This window comes from Haliaeetus albicilla, chromosome 15 (genome assembly GCF_947461875.1).
Source record: "Haliaeetus albicilla chromosome 15, bHalAlb1.1, whole genome shotgun sequence".
In the NCBI taxonomy this organism is placed as follows: Eukaryota; Metazoa; Chordata; class Aves; order Accipitriformes; family Accipitridae; genus Haliaeetus; species Haliaeetus albicilla.
This window is the reverse complement of record NC_091497.1, coordinates 20,167,712-20,189,310: the sequence shown is the minus strand read 5'-3', so window position 1 is coordinate 20,189,310 and position 21,599 is coordinate 20,167,712. Positions and strand designations below refer to the sequence as shown.

The window sequence follows — 21,599 nt, the reverse complement described above, 5'->3', positions numbered from 1 at the left end:
TTGTTAAATTTCTTTTTATATCTGTTAAAAATAGGCCATATTAGTCATATTGTTTTACCTAACAGTGATAATGCTTTTTTCAAGTTGCCTATGCAGAAAAGTATATAAATATTGAAAAAGAAACATTAGAAGTTGCGTGTTTGGGGGAAGAAAATTATGAAATGCCAATACAACACACAAAAAAACCCTAAGAAACACTAAAATAAGCTAAAGTTTTTTTAGGAAAATGTGTGAAAATAACAAGTCGCTTTTGTGTGCGTGTGTGTGTGTATGTTTAACTTTTGTCATTTGTGTTTATTCCTAATGCAGCCTTTTATTTTTTTACTTTTAATGCAGACCTCTTCCAGTAGTTTTACAGTTTATTGATTCCTCTAAAAGGCAATTATCTCATGTATTGAAACCTTTGTACAGGATAGGACAACTTGGTTTACAGTGAGTTAGTCTTCAGCTAAATTTTTTTGCCATCTTAATAAAAAAGTTAAATATGCAGTAACATCAAAATTTCACAGTAACTATCCCTGCTAATAGAAAAAAAAAACAATCCAAATTTTCTAATCTTGGGTTAGTAAAGACTTAACTTCATTTAGACGAGGTATGTGTTTTTAAATAAAAGTAACATGCAATGTGTAAACACAGATTTATGCAATTTGAAAAAATATGAATTACATGTTTATGTGTTCTGTACGTGCTATCATGTAGTATGATTACTATCAGTCTTGTTGAGTCATTGCACATACTAAACTGTCGTGTCTTGTTAGGAATTACCTTGTTGCCCTCATGTTTGCAAGTAAAAACATTAGAATTCTTGAATAGATAAACCCAAGATATTCATAGTTAACATAAAATGGAGTTTAGGTATGTTAAAAGTACAAGCAAAATGCCAAAACAATGTTACTGCTGTCTTACAGTGACGTGTTCCAGTAAGTATACAGTTTTAACTTAAGGTATTCCAGCCTGTGTGGTCTCAGACTGTATTAACTCTTTTAAATGAAATGTTAGAATTTTGAGGCATTGGGGTTTTTTATTTTTATCTCCTTGTGATATCAGCTGGATTCATAATGCTTGCTTTGGAGGTAATTATAGCATTTTATACACTTTTAAAAGAAAGAACTTACATTCATGCTTGATCTTACTTCCTTTTTCACTTATCTTAATTCTGGAAGAAAAAAGTTAAAACATTTAAGTCTGAATCGTGGAAGAATTTATATAGGGCTCTTACGTGAGCTCTTTTATTACAGTAAAAAAAATGCACTAGATATTCATGTAATGAAATAGTTCATTATTTCAAATTATGTAGACAGCTAATTTGATGATGATTATTATATTTTGCTGTGGGAAATTAAAGTGAAAATTGATCATTTGACTATACACATTCTTAAAAGTTTGGGTCTACCCATGAAGGAGAAAAATTTAAGCTCTTTTTTGTTAGGCTATATTGTTGGCCCAGATTCTTAATTGTTTCTTAGCCTGCTATTTCTTTTTTTTTTCTGAATTAATTAGCAAATTAATGTGGAAAACTTTTTAATCTAGCTTCTCATTAGATCATTGAGAATTGGCTGCTGCAATAAAATTTCTTATCTTCTTCGTATGGATAAATGCAAACTTCACTCTTTGAGAGGGAGTTCAATGGCATTATCGTGAATGATCAGTATCCAGGATCATGCTGAGCTTATGTTCTTAGAGGTTCATAATAAAGCCTTCACAGTGCTGCTGCCCTCTTTGAGCTATCAGAAGGAACCAGGGTATGCAGTATTGTGATGCCATTTGTAAACCCCTCAGCACATGATAGCAAGTACAGTTAGTACAGCCAAATTTTTCAGCTGATTCAAGACTAAGAAATTTTATATGTTTTGTCAAGATAACCAATAGGGTTTTAATTGGTTTTCCAGATCCATCAGAAGAGCCTAAAACATTGTTTGGAGGAACAATGGGGTCTCTCATTAATAACCTTCTAGTAAACAGTGTTCGTTTTTTTTTAAAAAGGATATTTCAAATCCAGATTTTTTTTGCATTATTATTTGTAGTCTGTGTTCTGTTTTTAATCAGCTGAACTTTACACTTTTGACCCTCTATCTTTAACTGTGGATAACCAAACCACACACACAAAAAAAGACTTGTAGTCTTGAGTCTTCCCACTCTAACTTCAGCACTTACCCCCAGATTGGGACCCTTCTTGCCCTAGTGTCTTTGTATAGTCAGGGGAGCACAAGTAAGAAGCATATTCCTTCAAAGCATAAATCAGGATGAAATTATACATTACACCTGAGTTGACCCAATAGCCATTAACACTGCCTTACCTCTTTGCTCCTAGTTCTCCTTCTCTCTCCTCCTCTTTGCACCAGCTCTGGCACATCTCTAATGCTGCACTGGGACCATGCAGATGACTAAACAGAAACCTAACCTGACCAAAAAAAGAAAACCACAAAAGTGAATTGCTGTCTGTTAGGTTAGCAGTTTGAATCACCTTTGGAAAGGGTCCAGCAAGGAAAAGAGCAAGTAAAAATATTTATATGTCAATATTACTTACCTGTGAAAAAGAGGGCATTTTGTGTCCGAAACTGTAGAGTATAGCACATGAAGCTTCTGTGCCATCCTTTATCTGCATCCAGACTTTATCCTTTTGTGCAGATAACGGGAATCTATAACTTAAAGGCACCAAAGAGCAGTTCTCTGTTAAGTGCTGAAGTTAAGTGGGATGAATCCACTAAATCTTTTAGCTGAAGCTCTTGATCCATGATTCCTTTTATCTGGGTTTTTTTTTTTCCTTCTCTTCCAACAGTCAGCCTTTGACTAAAAGAAATACTTACCGTGAGCTCTGTGATCTTGGCACTTCCATTGCCTTTCATGCTTGATGCAGTTGTTAGTATTTTGGAACATCAGAAGTGCAATTTTAGACTTTATCCATTGGCTTGCAAACTTCAGATGAAAACTTGGAAGGGCAGTCTGTCAGCACTCAGATGTTTGGCAAGAAGTTTTAGTAATCATTTTCTGAGGTTACATTTAAGAGGTTATAAATTTGCTATGCTTTGATGTATGGCATTGTACTATTTCTTCAGATATTTAAGATGCAGACTTATCATAGTAAAGAAAACCAATAATGTGCACAATTAAATCTATTTATTTTAGCTTTTCCGATTCAAAGTGCAGAGTGTAGAAACTGACTTTTAAAATCTTGAAAATTAACAAACTTGTTTATATTTTTAATGTGGAGTTCATAATCCATTGTTTTGGGAGGAAAAAAAAACAGAGCAAGTATAACAAGTGGAGGGGATCTTTTTATGTTTTAAATATCCTAGGAGGCACGAATAGAAACAAAAATAAGACAGTGGTGTAAGAGACACCAATAGAAGGCTTTAAATAGGTATTCCTCTAAGTGCTAAGATCTGTTTCAGTTTATATGAGTATAAGGGAGTTAACTTAATTTACACTATCTTTTTTTTTTTTTTAACTGCTTGAAATCACCTGTGTGCAATGCAGTCTGGCAATACAGTAATTTTGAATCTATAAAAGTAAAACTAATATTGTGAAACTATTGTAGTAAGAAATAAAAATTTATGACATAAATGGTGCAAATGAAGGCTGTTTATAATACTCATTAATTTCCTATAATGCAATTGTTTATGCAGACATGATTAGTTATCAGCACATGAGTATTATATACATGTTAAAAAGATATGAAAACCTGATATTTTATCTCCTTTACACATCTGTGCACTTGTGGTACATTAGCAGCTGTGCATACAAGTGATAGAATGTAAACTTGCTGAACTAGTCACCTGCCTTATTGACACATTCATGTGTTACTGTGCCAAAGCTCTTCAAGTGAAGTTAGCAACCAGAAACCAGGCTACGGCTATCTGTTATGGGACAAAGTAGAAAACGTGTTGTAGTAGTTTAAGTAAACCTATTTGTTATCAATCAGTTAAATGGATACAGACACATGGGGTTTGACTGCTGTTTGTTTACTTAAATCCAGTTAGCTTATGTCAGTAAATTGTTGTGTCACTCAAATTGAGTGCTAAATCTGTCTAAATATGTGTACGTGAATTGGTACGAATGTTCAACTAGACCGGGTTAAAATTTATTTAGGTTAGCCATTGCAAGCTCCTATTCTTTTTAAAACATATAGTATAAGAAACTGTTATTGAGCTGTTCTTGCTGAGAATAGTCTACCAGGTTAATATTAAAATGCGAATTGCCTAAGTGACTGTTATGTTGAACTCCTTTTTCAATTGGCAGGTCAGAAGCTTTCCAAATCTGATGTATAACTCACCATTTATGAGTAAACCTAATGTTTTTCTTTTACTACCATGAATCTCTTCCCCCTTTCCAGGTTTTCACGGTTTCTTAACAATATGTCAAAATAATCCTGCTTAGTAATTGAATATTTCTCTGGCCTTCACCACAGTAACTGAACACCTCACAAATATTATCCTCACAACTTAAAGCAGAAGGGTATCACTAGCCCCGTTTGGCTGAAGCAACAACCACAACGAAAGAAATGGTGGTTTGCCCAAAACTCCCCAGAGTTTGTGGTAGAGGTTAAGAGTTCATGTGTCCTAATGCAGTATCTTAATCACAGCCGTTCTTCTTTCCTTACATGTTTCAGTTCAAAAGCCTGAAGAGAAAATCTCTTTAGTGTTTATTTTTCCTAACTAGACACAAATTAACTCTTTTCTCTAAGTCATCTTCTTATATATGAACTGATTGTAATTTGGAAGTAGTTTCCCATACAAATTACGTTTTCACTTTGTGTCGTTCGGAGAATTTACATTTACATTCATTTTTTAATCCATGTCTCCTGAAAAAGGCCACTTTCCAAAGTCCTGCGGGTCTCTTAAAAAATGAAATCTAATGATTTTTTTATTTGAACCATAGAATGGATGTTTGTTTGGTTTTTTTTTACATTATATTTTCTGAAAAAAAAAAAGAGAAAAAAAAATCACAGCAGGCTGGAGCTCTTTGAATGAGATTCAAAGTGTAGCTTGTTTTGTCGAAACAAACAGAGGATCTAATGGGGTGCAAGAAAAGGAGATAAACATGAGGCAGCATTGTGTAGGTAATAAGTAAAAATAGAGAAAAAGACAGAACAAATGAGAGAGAAAGGTGAAGTTAAGAACAGAAAATAGTTATTTTATTATCTTTAAAATGTAGAAAATCTGACTTTTTTTTTTTAATACATGGTTGCCAAATGCATTTTCTGAGCGTGCGTAAGATTGGAGAGAGTCCACGTGATCAAGCAAAAGGAACAGCTACTAATTAGTCCTATTAGGATATGCATAGTTTGTTAATGGCTCTAAGAGTTTTTCAGAGAGCTTCTATAAAAGATCAGGCTAAGGTTCCCGAGGATTTATATAAATCTTGATGAATGTTAGACTTTAAACATGGCCACGTGAATTATCAGAAGCATTTGCAATTCCATGACATTGTTTCAAAATTTTAATGTTTCCAGTGTCTGAGAATCTAGTAGTCTCTGTGCTTGCACATATTCATCTCGTGTCAGTATCCTGCACAAAACCCTGTTACTTATCAATAGTTATCCTGTTATCTGGCCTACAAAAGTGAAGGAAAAGTAAGGTGCTTTTATTCTTCTTTTCCTCTTTTGAGGAGAAGCAAGGTCTCCTGAAGTATCTGTGCTTTACCTTACTTTGACCAGTTACTCCTATATTCTCATGTTTATCTTTCTTACTTTTGTATTCCCCTGGGGAATGCCCCTCACTGCTAAATTCTCTACACCCACAGTTTCATTCCATCTCAGCAATGACCTTGAGGATTCCAGATGAGTTTTCAGCATTTCATTATTAGTCATACTGTACGGCTAATACTATCCTTTAGCTGTAATTAAGTTATGCTGAAGAAGATTCACTAGAAGTAACCTAGGACAGAAAGCCAATGTGTTGGATTTAGGAACCTGGAGAGTAGCAACAGCTGCCATCTGCAAAAAACAGAGGTAGAAAGAAGTTCAGAGGCTCATAAAAAGCTTTGGAGTCGTAAGGGGAAGGGCAGTACGTGTTTAATCAGGGATGGAAGCTTAGTGGATAAAAGGAGAAAACTGCTTTGTTGGGGGAGAGGGGAAGGAAGGGGTATCTGCAGGGGTTGGGAAGACACGACCGAAAAGAAGTGATTGGTAACAGGTGCCTTCAAACAATCTCTAGCTCTGCCTCTTTCCCCTCTTTTCTGTGTAAAAGATTGTACATGATAATGTCAAAATTATTTGTGTTTCTAAAGTGAATGACTTCCTGCTCATCTATGTGCTGCAACTTGTTTTATATAAAAAAATGCTGATGTACAATGCTTAGCTCTCTTTTTAAATGTTAAGCCACAGAGTAATTATCATTTTTCTTATGCTACGTTTATGTTCCAGGATTCTAGTTTCTATTAATGTTCTGCATGTTTTCTAAGTAGATTACAGGGACATTTCTGCATCACAAGTAAGCCCTGGAGCTATTCTCAGCTTAAAGCTTGGAGAAACAAAGTGACATTTACATTGCTAAACGAGTGTAGAGAAGTTTCTGGCTCATTTTTTACAAGGAAAAATATGCTCCTAAGCAGTATTTCTCATTTTTGTTATCTATTTTGTTGCTGTCAAGCTTTTATAAAACTTGAATTCCAAATAGTACTGAATTTAGGAGGAGGAAGGGTTTAACAGCTGGGTACATTCATTCTTTTTCTTGGAGCTGTATTATTCAGAATGTCTTACTAGTTTTCCTATATATTCTTTAAAGAATTATCTTTCCATTCGCAGTGGTATACACTAAACAATTGTGTACTAAATGGTGATTTCTACTCAGCTTTTTTTTTTTAATTTTTTTTAAGAATCTTGGAAACCACGATAACAACACAGGGTTTAGTTATGTCAGTTAATATAAGTCAAATATAAATACACTTTTTGCGCTCAAAAATGGGAAGTTTCATAGGCAAAATGCAACTTATTTATGGATTATGGGATGGAATTGGTACGTGTATTTTAAATTATATGGTTTTGAGAGAGCTAGAATCAGTTAAAGTGATAAACTTTTAAACAAGAAATTGTTGAGATTTTCTGAACATTTAACTGATGTTCTGTTATATTCATTTTTCCTATATTGGCTCTGAATATTTTCACCACATTCTGCTGCTTATCCAGCTGTGTAAAAATTTTACTTTTGTTCACTTTATGGTAGCATTTGAATATTACCAAGTGGAAAGTGAATTTAAATACTCTTTAAGAAATACCAGAGACAGGGAGAATCAAACTAAAATGTTCCCCTCTTAGAAGAGACAAGAACTTCTACATAATAATTCATGCGAATAAGGCTGTTTTGACATTAGCATTTTTAGCATCTGTTTCCTGTGAGTAGAACTTACTCGAGAAAGCATACTTTTTATTAAACTTGAATTTGAGTAAATGAATGTCACAACGGCTCAGATTAAAAAAATATTGGGGGATTTAGTCCTAGTTATAATTGCAAATATATTTCTGATCTTCAATACAAAAAGTGGAAAAAAACTTACAGAATTTGACATGCAAGTTCTGAATTATGAGACAAATTATTTCCTATTTTTCTTAAGAAGTTAGAAAGATTTAACCATTAAGAACAAATTTAAGGTACAGCTGAAATAGGCAGAGATTTTTATGTATCTAAAAAGACAGAATGTGTTCACTGCAATGACTGGGCCATTTTATTGTTGCCACAGTTCTAATGCATTCACCTTATAAAACTGGAAGTAGTTTGTAGATCCATATAGTCTCAGATCTGTGAGTTCATTTTAAGTTTTTATGTGCACTGGGATATAGAGAACTCCTGAATTAAGTGTAATGCAGAGAAGCTATCATCATCCTGCATATGGTCTGGCATGTTTCCACCACCCAGTTATCAGGTTCATTTGTTTGATCAGGACATTTCATACTGCCTTCCAGTTTCCAGCTTTACAACGTGTATCCGTGTGCCTAAGATGACCATATGTGCAAATCTCACACCAGAATTCTTGCTGACTTCTCATGTTTCCAGTACAGCTGCAATTGAGGATGCAACTATGTCAAATACACTCTGCCTTACGTGAGGGATTAAACCATGATTTCTTATGTTTTCTTAATTGCATAGGTAGTTGTTAAAATCTTCTTTGAGCTCTGTTACTCATGTAGGTTCTACTCCTGATAGGCACAAGGCCAGAGCATTCCACTGTTGAAGCTGAATTTGTATCATTTGTGCCACTGCTTCCTATCCATCTGCAGTCATAAATAGTGGAATAGACTGACTTACCATTTGCTTCATTTTGCTGTCACATCAACATAAAGCTTCTGTAGTGTCTTTCTACTATTTCACACTTTGTCATCATTAATATTCATGTCCAGTGTTGTTAATTCTGTGCTAATAGTGTTGGTCTTTTTTCCATTTTCAGCTAAAAAAGGGAGACAAATAATTCATTCCAGGTTATAGGCTATAGCCCTTCTGCAGTGTGTCTCTAGCTGTTTGGCAGAAATAAAAGCTGTGAAGAACAGTTCTAAAATAATTCTTTGTGTGAATTGTCAGTACTTCTAAGGAGGAGACATTCTAGGTACTACTTTTTCTCAAGAGTCTCATTCCATGATAATGACACATGTATGTCTCCTTTCTCTAAGTGCCCTCCAAAGTTAGAGTACCATACTCAAAACTTTCTCTTCAAAGTGCTGTATGCAAGTCATTGCATACGTTGAAAGGTGGAACCACGTTCTGTTTCAGTCTGTTTTCTCCAGAAATGTCAGTGATTTGATGTTCTATGCCAACAATCTGTACAGAAGGCTCCGTTTCTTTACCTCCATTTTAACTGGTAAACTCCAATGATATTAAAGAGTACTACCAGTGTAAAGACGATCTGATAAGTTGTTTGTCAAGTCAATTGGCAAAGTAGCAGAGATGGATCTTGCCTAAGTTTAAAAATCTGTAGTGTAGATGTCTACATTTGAAAATCATCTACAGATTTGTAGTCAGAAAAGAAAAACAGGCACTATTATGGTGTGATTTACCATATCCTCATCTAAAATCAGCAAAATTAATTGTAACCTATGAATTTCTCACCAACAGCTATATAGAGGTATCAGACAAGCTAGTTTGCCTAGGTTTAAATATTATTACTGAAGATATCTAAAGGTTAGTGTGAGGAAGTCCAACCAAGTATCCAGTCACAAGTTCCAAAACTGAACTGCAACCAGAGTTGTCACAAAGATCCCTCTCCATCTTAGTATCAGCTGTTAAATGATACAACTTTATTTTTAGCACACCTTTACTTTCACAGAAAATCACAGTAGGAGTCTAAGAGGGAGCCAAGCAAGAAAACGCACAGACTTCATAGAGGACAATATCCTTAGTGTTTTCTGTACCATCACCTTATATGCCCATCAGACTTGATCCTACTGAACACCCCGAGACAGACAACTGTGAAGATAGTTCCTTTTGAACAGCCCTGCGCTACCCTTTTCCAGTTGAGATCACTTTCAAGAAGGAGTTACAGGAAGTGTAATTTTTTTTTCTCTGAATCCACACAAGAACATTCGTATAGTGAACATGTACTTTTAATTCTTGAGAGACTGAGAAATCATTTCTGAAATGTGCTCTTTACAAAACACTACCAAAAGGATATAGCATTCTTAAATGCTGGTTTAGATTTCTCAAATCAGTATTCTTTAACATACCCATAACCTCATTTTCTGAGCTCTGCTTTTCCCTGTGCTGACTTGTTGTTTGAAGACTACAATAGCTGCCTGAATGGGAGGTTATGTGCATGTGAAGACAGATTGCATTGACTTAGCACGAACATGTTTTTCATCCTAGCACGGCTGTCTTCCCTTGCTTGCATGTTCTATTATAGGTATTGTTTTTATTGTTGTTGTTATTTTATAAGTTAATATAGCCAGAATAGTCACCAGACTGCTAAACTCAACCCTACTATTTGGCTCCCACATTGGGAAGAGTCCAGTCTCTGGACTCAAAGTGTAGTGCACTAAGTCTCTCGTGAAGGAATTTTTTGTCTGGTCCCCTCTATGCAAGGGGGGCTGTACAGTCAACTGTTCTTGGACCTAAAGACAGTGCTGTAATCTCTCAAGTTTCTCCAGACTGGATACATATTTTTATTTTAAGTTATAATTTAACCACATGGAGACCATATGGCAGTTAAAGCAAGGAATACAAGCTTTCCAAAGGAGGTCCTGAACATACATGCTTTACTCTAACAGTACAGAAGACTTACAGATTGGGGATGGGGACACACATCTAAAATCATCATCTTAGTGCTTGACTCACAGAGTCTGAGAGACCTTAAGTTTTGATCTGCATCTCTGAGAGCGGCAAACCTCTGTTTTTATCCCTCCTCCAGCTGATTTTTCTGGTTTTGTCAGTGAAATTGGTTTCCTTGTTTAAAGATCATAGTATTTAGTGCCTTTTCTGTGTTTCCATTCTTTTACTGGGAATTTATGCTGTTTTCTTCCCTGGGAACACTTGTCAGTCTTCAAAATTCAGTGGTTCTGCCAGAACCTGATACATTTTCTAGGACAGAAATTTCTTATTCAGCTTCCACAATACAAATTCTCTGCTTCAAAATGGAGTTCCAATCCAAGGTGAAGTTTGCAATCATAAATTCTATATGTAAAGCTAAAAGTAGAATATAATTTGTCCTGGTGTCATGGTTTAACCACGGTTAAAGGTTCGGTAAACTGTACGTGGTATTGTTAGGGTCACTTTTGCTTTAGAGGATATTTATCTGAGTGCAGCAACCATGGGCTTTACTGCATGAGGAAGGAGCCAGATGGACCTGACACCCATTGGCTGCTTCTGTGATGATTTTAGCAATATGAAAAAACATTACATTTACCATCAGAATGAATTATCTTCAGGCCAGAAAGGTAAATGTCTCTTCCTACTGAGCATTTCCAACTGTTCAGTCTGACCTATGTAAAGTTTCTTTTTAAGATCATTGTATGGAGATTATTTGAAGGTGCAAGACATCCCTGCCATAAGAACATAAGAATTGACATTTATGTAATTGATTTCTGTAAGCCAGTTCCTTTTTCTTGAGACTGTTATTTTGCTTCGGCTTCCAGAGCATGATACATAAATATATCATTTTAACTGCTTATATAAATTTACATATTTATTATAATTATAGACACACATATATAATGTTAAGTGCCTTTGCAAGCTTTTGAGTGCACAGAGAGGATTCTTTCTTGCTTTGATTATAGTTACATGACAGAGGCAGTAAGAAGAAAAATCTTTATACTTGTTGACAATCTACTGAAAAGAAATGGAATTACTATCTTGATAAATATCTGTTGTGCTTAATGTAGGCAATTTTTTCATATAATTTGTCAGTTTTTTACTTGATAAAACAGCATTCTTTTTTATGCTTCAATTATTTTCCATATCAGGCAATTCTTTTTCATTTTGTTTTGATTATGTAAGTTATGATTCTGTTATAATATTTAATATTGTACTAATTTTGAATTTTTGTAGTACTGAATTAGGAAAATGTAAGATGCTTTTCTGGTATATGTAGTTTGAGTATGTATCAAGGACAACAAAATCAGTGTTAATAGGGATCCCTTTATAGTATCTATAACTCAAAATACATTTATATTTTATATTGCTGCATGCCTTATTTTTGCATTTGCTTGTCTCTATCTTCTAGTCACATTGCTAGTTGAAGGAATCAAATTTTAACCTTCATATTTCCAAACTGATCTTCTGTCTCCATTTTTCTAGGTACTATTTCAATTATCCATAATAAACAGGTAAAAACAATTTTAAATAAAATATAACTTATTTTTACTTGCTTCAAGATGAAACATCATCATAAGAATCTCAGATTTTTCTGAAATAGGAGTAATATCAGCAGACAGCATCCAACTATTTTGCCTTTTTTACTTTACCTTTTAAAAATTATTAACACTTGTTTGGTTTGGTTCCTTTAACATTGTTTTAAAGCTTGATGATTTTAATATGATGCACAGTTTTTGCAGACTGTAAGAGTTCCACAACAACAGAACTGATAACATTCAGCCTAATAAGTTAACAAGGTAGAATTAGGAAAAAAATCCCCAAACAGAAAACATTTTAATGAACATCATGGAAAAGATTGGTGCCTATCCTTTGTCTGTACCTAAATATCTCCTCCTTTGTTTGTGTATTGGCACACAAAATTGCTTTTTCTATTTTGAATTAAGGTTGTTGGACATCACAGTACCAAAAATAAATGGAAATAAGCAAGTTCTTCTGATACTATTTACAATGCAATACATGTTATGTTAACTTACCTCCTGCTACATCGCTCCCATTGTTCTCAGTTCACTCATTCTAATCACTTATTTTAAATTCCAGCTACTTTCTGGTCATGTATGCAAAATTTTCAGTGATTCTTTCATAGTTCACGTAATCTTCATTAAATGTGAATTAATGTGCATAAGTAAGTGGAATACAGGATGTTAGATTGTTCTGAAGTATGAACCTGTGTATGTTTAGGAAAACTTGCATGAGTAGATGATCTGTGATGTGAATGCCTACTCCAAAAATTAAGTTATTTTTAACACAGCAATTCAGTACTTCAGATATGTGTGCAAGGGGAATTATGAGTGCACACTGGCTATTCAGGATGAAAGTTGTTTTACGTGAAGTAGAAGGCTGAGAAAAGTAAATTATAAGGAGAGTGAGGGGAGAAATGGATTCAGCTTATGACAACTAAATTTAGGTATCGAAATGGAGGTGTCTGTGGTGAGGTAAGCATCTTTGCTTTATAGTCAACATCAGCCTAGTCAATATGGCTAGTGTTACAACACAATTCAGCCAACACACCAATAGGTGTTCGCTTCTGAATGAGTTGAATCACTGTCCAAGCTCCACTGTAATGGAAGATTGGATTCCTAGCTCATGTGTAGATACTTAAGTTCAGACACATAAATTTAGGTGTTATAAGCTTGAGTTAAATCCCACTTAATGCGTCACACAGCTCATAACCTTTTTTTTTTTTTTTTTTTGCATTTGTGCTGGTAGGCAGAGCAGGTTAGCATCCTTAACAAAAATTCATCAGGTTCCTGTGGACAGACTTTCAAAATATTTAATAATAGAGTATAGCCCTGATACTTTTTTGTATGGGTGACACTCACTGTACATAAACAGTGGTTTTGTGCCAGCTGCATACTTTAATTTTTTCCTTGTTTTATTTTAACCCACCTTTTCTTGCCAACTGCATTGTTTTCCATGTATCTGCGCTGCCACATCCCCACGGAATATTGTGTAAGTGGGGAGCGGGTGCTTGTGTTTGCAAAGTTTGGGACAGCGAGACCAAAGCTGTAAAGCCGGCGCAGAGAGGAGGCTGGGTGAATCCACTCTGAGGTGTTTAGTACTCTCAGTCCTCCCAAGAAGGGTTGCTGTCTGGCTCTCCAAAGCCCTCAAACCTGGAAGCCTCAACACAGTGACACACTGCTTGCTTATAAGTCCAGGAGCCAGCGTGGCAAGCACCAAATACCTCCACAAGAAATTGGGACATGCAGAGCTTTAGCAACACTGTTTATACGTGCACTGAGCAACTGAAGTGAATACTGTAAGTAAATAATTTGCACAGCTCTGCCTGGACAAAGGATGGTGGACTTGACACAGTAGAAACGTAAAAAATTTTAACCATCTATTTCTCTTCAAATCCTCCTCTACTTAGCTTATCCTGAAACTAATACATGTCCTTCTACACAGTGGTGGGTTGACCCTGGCTGGACACCGGGTGCCCACCAAAGCCGCTCTATCGGTCCCCTCCTCAACTGGACCGGGGAGAGAAAAATATGATGAAGGGCTCGTGGGTTGAGATAAGGACAGTTTAATAAAGCAAAAGCAAAGGTTGCACGCGAAAGCAAAGGAAAACAAAAGATGTTATTCTCTACTTCCCATCAGCAGGCGATGTCTGGCCACCTCCTGGGAAGCAGGGATTCCGTACGCGTGGTGGCTGCTCCAGAGGACGAAAATGTCCCCCTTCCGTCTCCCTTTACTTAGCTTTTATAGCTGAGCTGATGTCATATGGTATGGAACATCCCTTTGGTCATTTTGGGTCAGCTGTCCTGGCTACGTCCCCTCCCAAGATCTTGCTCACCCCCAGCCTACTGGTGAGACGGGGAAATGTTGGAGAGACAGCCTTGATGTTGTGCAAGCACTGCGCAGCAGTAGCCAAACACTGTGTGTTACCAACACCTTTGTAGCTACCGATGCAGAGCACAGCACTGCGAGGGCTGCTACGGGGAAAATTAACTCCATCTCAGCCAGACCCAATGCATACACAAAAGATTCTTCCCATCCATTTTGAACCCTATACCTACTTTCCCCTTTTTTCTCAAGGTCCTGTTCACACTAGAACAAGTTCATGCATGTCTGCTAAGCACCATCGCCAGAGCTGCTGCTTTTTCCTTGCTAGCTTTCTAGACCAACTTGCCAGTTTTTAGGGTTGGAAAATATTATTGAATCATGGTAGCATGCTAACAGTAGCAGGTAGTGCTAATGACTCTTTGTTTAGAACTTAAAAGTGAAGCTAAGAATTAAGATTGTGTTCAGGAGCAGAGAAATCTAAAGAGATGAGTAAAATTATTGCAGTTCCAGACAGAACTTTGTTTTCAGTATTCCCTTGGTTCAAAACAGCAACTTTCTTGCAATTTTCTTTTCTTGTTTAGCAGTACACATACCAATGATTCTGTTGGATTCAGTGTTTCCTGTGCTATTTTGCCAAGTTTAAGGTCTTTCTCACTAAACGTGGAAAGACTTTAGAACAAATATTAAGGCAACTTTAGCTAAATTCTCATGATAAATTTGGCTGTGATGCCAAAATAATTTATTCGTTGTGGGCTAATTTGTCATCCCCACTCCCTGTCATTCCTTCCCCTAGCTTCGCATTAGAGAATTCTCCTGTCACAGGAGAAGCTTGTGTGAGAGCTGACTCTCCAGAGCCTCTTCCAAGTCTGAAAACAGACAGGGCTGTCAAGTACAGGACAGATTCTGTGAAGTAGAGAAGACCTTAGACTGCTGAGTGTATCTTGACACAAGAGAATTTGACCCTACGCATACAGGTTTCAACTCTGTTTCTGAAATAAATCTGCATGACAGTTTTTGGGTTTTGCCTTGTTCAAACGTGCAACTATTTGGTCCACAGAATAACGCAGTTTAAGTATAGGAACAGCACTTGTTAATGTCAAAACATTGTTTATGTACAATTTAATCTCCTGTGATGGTGTATTTATTTGCTGTATACTTGCTTGAGTTATTTTCATCAAGAAATTCTGTCTATGTGTTGCTTTGGCAACATCTTTGCAGAGTTTACAACTTTGAAAAACATGTTGGCATCAACTATGCAGTCCTTCTAAACAGCTGCTCTGCAGTCATGCTGTTTCAACATGCCACCACACATGGCTGAATTATGCAAATAGTTAATATTAAATGACTGAGATACAAGAACAATTTGTACACTCAGTAAAGCCGGTCTGTGGAGTGTAACATCCATTCACATAACTGAGTTAGCGTGGGACAATTTAAAGGCAACAACATGATTCGTTTGACTTTGTATCTTGTATTAAAGGCAGTAGTGGACAGAGAGAAGGTATATGGCAGGAATGTTTTAAAAGGCTGAGGGGTTTTTTTAATTCATTGCTAATAATGCAATGAAAATAGAATGTGCATCAATTTAATTTGCTGGCAAGTATTAAGAAATAGGTAAGATATAACAAATGTTTGTCATTCAGCTATAAATATGAGTTACCCAGTTCTGGTTGAGAGATAAGATAGAATGTTAGTTATATGGAGTGCTAATACATTAACAATATTGCTTATGGAAGACAACAGCATTTGTAAAAAGCAAGCAAAAACATTAATAGTTAAAAAAATGTAAAATTGTCTTAAAATTTACTTTGAAAGGCATTTCTACTGACCTTGCTATTCTAGTTCTGCAATAATGAATGCTCTAAATAACAATAGTACAATAAATAATAAATAATGCTTTAAATTCTGTCATTTATTTTATAGTAATTACACCTATTACGTGGGGGGAGAGAATGTTAGGCACTAGGTGATGCAAGGTGACAAAAGAAGATGGCCAGTTACAGTCACAAAATATTATGTTTTTTCCTTTCTCACTCTACTGTACATTTTGAATAATCTGTTTTGTTCAGCTAAGTAGTAAGAAAAGGTTACTTTTTTAATTAATCCAAATTGTTTACAAAGCAAATTATTAGAACATCAAAAAAGTCTGTATTTCTATATGCTCTTGTTTTAATTTTCCCATGTTGAAACTTTCATTTTTCACCAAACTTTTTTTCCCACTCTGTTCCCATTTTTGCTGTAGGTCCTCTTAAGGTTTTTAATTGATTTTTTACTTTCTGATCTGGATATAAAGACACGTATATATTTCTAGTAATGCATTTGTAAGACTTCTGTGCAAGACCTAGCATTCAAAAGAATTCTTTTAAATTAAATGGAAGCTTAATTTAAAAGAGATAGTGGGTTCATTATTGCACAGTAAATGTTCTCTTTTACAGCCTTTAAACAATACAAAATTTGAGTTGTATAAATCCTATGTGCCTTTTTTATTTTCTTACTTTTACTAGTGTCCAATTAGTAATCTCATTAATTATGGCAAGTATATATTCATGCTTGTTAGATTTACTGATCCACTTACATATTTAGTTTGGTGAATATAAATTTATTCTTAACAAATAAATATTTAATAGATTCAAATGTAATTTTACTGAGTAACTTAGCATTGTTCTTTTGTGGTTTTATAGGAACTAGCCACAATGAAACAGATTCTAATTAGTCTGCATGGTAAACGCTATGAACAAAATTTACCTCAGTCTCATACTGATGTAAAAAGTGCAACTGCAAAAAACAAATCAAACCCTTCAGTAAAACTGCTGCCAGAACGTGAAGAAGAAAATGTGTTTACACCTAAGCCAACATTATTTGTAAGTAATATGATTAACAGTAAGTGCCATAAGCTTTTTTGGTAATTCTCCTCATGTTTTTAAAAAGAAAAATGTGGGTTCATACTTCAAGGAGATCTATAATTAATTCAGCTGAATACTTGCAGCTCTTTATGGGAATGGTCAATGTTGGGGAGATAAATTACAGTTTATGATGTTATTTAGCTATTTGATAGTTGCTACACCTTAAGTTCACAGCAAACTAGATTTTTTTTTAAAAATGCCATTATATTACAATATTAAGACTGATTAGCAAAATTTTAAAAGCTGAAGGGATCCACAGACTATGTATCTACCGTGATCACGTATGAGTTGAGTGTGTGTATATGTATATTGAGCAGCAGGAGTGAGGAAGTAGGTATATTTATGTATACTTACATTCATGTATATATGTATATTAATGTGTGTGTATATATATAAATACATGTAAAAAAATACATGCCCGGTATTGCTATCGCTTCTGTTACTAAGGATACCTGATATTATAAAACCCCATTTTATTCCTTTAGAAACTAAATGCTTGAATTTAAATACTTCAAGTGGTCTGCTTCAGATTTAGTGCCTCTAGTATTTGAAAGCTTCATGAAAATGGTTTAGAAGATTCTGACTATGATGGTGTCTGAACTGAAAGCCCAGTTGCAATGCTGAATCACAAAACAAATCATGACTCTTATTTACTTCTCGAGGCTACGTTTCTCTAGGATAGACTGGTTGTATCCATTCTGCATAGCATATGTGTTATTTTGGTCCAAATATATATCTATATAATTTTTTTTTTCCATTTCTTTTTTTTCCTGGTGGAGAGTTTAAAATTCAGTCTCTTAAACAATATGAGGTTTGTATTGCAGCACATCAGATACTGTTTTTATAACACAAAATGTAGGAAATGGTTGCATCTCTTGGACATGATGTGAGGGCATTTGGGGATTTTAAGGGTTCAGATTTGCTTGGATAGTGTTATGAGACTAAACACAGACATAGCCAGTGTTGTCTCATCTACAGTCCTTTCGGTAGTGCTAAATCATATTGCCCAAACTTTGTCTTCGACGGAGCTATTCAGTGATCTAAAATAGAACAAAAATGTGAGCTAACAATTGGGTTGTGTAGATGATCCAGGGTTTCAGTGTTTAATCAGTCCTGTCTTACTTAGGGATATAGAAATGGTGTAGGAATCTAAAAAAAATGCTTCTACGTTTAGAAATTGTGACCAATTTCTCTTTGAAAAATTATTTTTTCAGACTTTGGAGTAGGAAACAAAAAATGGGCAGATGGCAGGCTTTCTTCTTAGGTGGAGAAAGAAGTTGGTAGTCCTGTAAAAATGCTGCCAATTTAGGTCAATTTCTAGAATTTTAAAAGCTTGCACAAATAGAGCAGATTTATATCTGTAACTGAAATTTTCAAAATAAGAGAAAGATGGAGATTAAAATGTGATGAGAACCCCCACCATAAGGCCAGCTGAATAAAGTCAATTTTTAAAATTAATGGTTATTAAGTCTTGGAGGGAAGAACGAATAGAGAGCAGACAGCAAAGAGACCTAGAAAGAGACAAGTTTAGGGACAACAGACAAAAGAGACAGTAGTCACTAACGCAAGAGATTATACCCAACCCTGAAAGCAGAATAATCCTTACCTTGTTCTACCTCCACTTCTTCACTTTTATTTCTGTATACAAACAACCACTGAATTTGCCACAAGAATGTTAAGCGATCCTGACTGAGTAGCAGTAGCCCATAGGATTCTGAAGGCAAGGAAAAGTTGCTCACAGATAATTCTCTGCGATTAAAATACTTTCTACACTGTCAGAAAACTGCTGGATTCTTTTATTTTTAATTATAATTTTCTAAGAAGTGTATTTCTGCATAAAGTGCTGGTCAAGTATGGCACACCTAATATCTCTTTTCTAAGTTCCATCCCATTCTCAACTGGCAAAGTCAGATGATGCTATTTCAAATGAAACTTATTTATGGCACAGTTGATGCATGTTTTCATTGTGATTGATATTTTAAAGCAAATCATTTACTTATTACTGTATAATCTGTTTTTTATAACCTAGAAATAGGGAGGTTTTAGTACAGATACGTAGTAGTACTAATAACCTTAAATGCATAGTCTTGCTTTTTAATTTATTTGCATTTAACCAAAGAACTCAATTATCACTGTGAACTACATAGGAAGGAAAGAGACTTTAGTGTAGATTGCATGTTTTTCTTCTGACTTTCACTGTCTCACAATTAAAACATTCTGTATTTTACAGACAAATAAAGAGGCACCTGTATGGTACAAGAAGCTGCAGAAGAAAACATCACCATAGCATTTTTCCAAAATTATTTAAAGTAATCCTTTGGGGAGCTTTTCTTTGAAGAAAGTTATTTTCACCATAATGATGGCCTTTTTACCATAAAAGCAAACAAATGTTTTGGTTTAAACTGTTCTTTTATACCTGTCAAATGATCTTATGGTTCATAAAATTATTTTTAGATCTGTCATGTGAATAAAATGTGTGGAAATAATGCATGCAATGATTTTACTAACATATATTTGAATTTTAAAAGATAAATAAACACTAGCATATTGTACACATTTATAATCTGCGCAGTTAAAGGATGTGTTATTCAGAGTGTTCAAATTAATGCATGTTTCAGCTTTTTAATATTGTTTTTCTTGGACCCTGTGTTTCATGCCACATTCCTTGCAACTATTCCGGCTCATAGAAATTTCAAAAATATACATGAGTTAGCATCAGACTATATCCTACTTTCTATGAAAGAAATTCATGTCGGGTGGAAAAAAAATTAATTTCTTGTCGGCCTTGATTTGTATAGTTTGTCATTTGATGTCATTTGATGTCATTTGTTCTACCAAACAGGCATTAAAAATATTCTAAAGAAGCAATAAAATATATATTAATTATCAGCAGTGATACTTAATGGGCTAGATACACTTGCTCTAGTGTAGTTACATCAGTGTAATAATAAAAATAGAACCATGATGTGCGAATACTGTAGCATGTAATGGTGAAATGTTTAACTTGCCATATTTAATTCTATGAAAATAAGCTCCATCATCCAAGAACACAGTCTACTTATTTATTCCACTCCACCATCTACTTAGACTATAGATAAGGTCTCTAATATTTTAAAGCACTTTTGACTGCATATGCTACATTTCTATATAAAATATAAATACAGATGATACTGTTTAAGTGACTGCATACTGAAAATAATGCTCAGATTTCATTTAAGAGGAAACTCCTTTTTCTTGCCTCCTTTTTCCTTGACAATATCTTTTCAACTCATTCATTGTTCCTACCTGTACATGAACAATAATTATTTACTTTATAATACTGAGCTATATCAAGCTTATGATTCCTAGATACACTTCTCTTCATTTTTCCAAACAGCAGTTTGAAGCACAGCAGTACTTCCTCTGCTCCAGGTAAGCTTCAGGTTTTCTATTTTCTTTTTCTAATTCTGAGAGAGTGAGTTAAAAATGCTAACAATTGCACACCATAGGAATAAAATTATCATTCTATGTGAGGGAGGCCAAGTGTGTAGACAGAGGTAATATCTTTTATTAGACTAACTGGTGTTCACTGGGGAAAAAAATACACAAACCTTTGGGCTCACAAAGCTGTCTGTACAGACATTCCTGAATAAACTTTGGTTTTCTGAACTCTAGGGTTTTATCTAACTTGTATTTTTATGTGAATAGAATCATTAACTTCTCTTTCATGTGAAACAGCTCCCATATGCAAATACTTATTTTGTAGTTTGTAATAGATATTTTATATGATTCACAGCCCTTAGTTTAACTTCGCAGACTATCCTGTTTGTCTGTTATCACCCAATAACAAATTGTATTATCTAGAAGGACTGTGAGTTATTTTAGGCAAGATACTAGTTGGAATCTTAAGTATTCACTATTTGTTCTATAGTATCCTTATAGACAAATTGGTGAGATACAGACTATAAGGTGGGTGGAAAATTGGCTGACACACCAAGCTCAAGGAAATGTGATCAGCAGTTCAAAGTCCAACTGGCAACTGGCAATAGTAGCATCCCTTGGCAAGTTCACAGGCAATACCAAATTTGGGGGAATAGCCTATACACTGGAGGGCAGGCTGGGAGTTGGATCCCCAAGAACCTTACGAAGTTCAACAAAAGCAAGTGCAGTCCCCACATCTAGGATGGAATAACCCCATATGCCAGTACTGGCTGGAAAGCAGCTTAGCAGAAATAGACCTCAAGGTCCTAGTGGGTAACAAATTGAACAGGAGTCAGCAACGTGCCAGCCAGCCACATCCCAGGTGGTATTAACAACAGGATAGCCAGCAGATGGAGGGGAGTGATCTTTCCCTTCTGTTTGGCGCATGGGAGACCACATCTGGAGCGTTGCATCCAGTTTGGGGCTTGTTCAAGAAAGACGCCGACATATTGAAGGGAGTCCAGCAGAGATTCACCAAGATGATCAGGGGCTGGAGCTCCTGATGTAGAAGGGGAGGCCAAAAGAACTGGACTTGTCCAGCCTTAAGAATAGAGGGCTTGGGGAGGAACTTGTTGGGGTCTCCAACTACCTAACGAGATGGTGCAGAGTCAACAGAGCCAGACCCCTCTCAGACGTGCACGGCAGTAGAGTAAGAGGC

The 21,599-nt window shown here is 35.4% G+C and overlaps 1 protein-coding gene across 5 annotated transcripts in view; it reads left to right on the top strand.

Annotated features, from left to right (window-relative positions):
* The window catches only part of PIBF1 (progesterone immunomodulatory binding factor 1), a 123,620-nt gene extending 102,991 nt beyond the window's left edge, over nucleotides 1–20,629 (top strand). The window contains exons 17-18 of one of the 5 annotated variants that reach the window (XM_069802575.1): nucleotides 16,760–16,939; nucleotides 19,212–20,629. In XM_069802575.1, the coding sequence (XP_069658676.1) occupies nucleotides 16,760–16,939; nucleotides 19,212–19,268 (237 nt within the window). In that variant the 3' untranslated portion in view covers nucleotides 19,269–20,629. Of the gene's footprint in view, nucleotides 1–11,717; nucleotides 11,747–16,759; nucleotides 16,940–19,211 lie in introns of those variants that run through there. The other 4 variants (XM_069802574.1, XM_069802576.1, XM_069802577.1 and 1 more) reach the window with 4 other exon arrangements.
* Nucleotides 20,630–21,599: the final 970 nt, after the last annotated feature.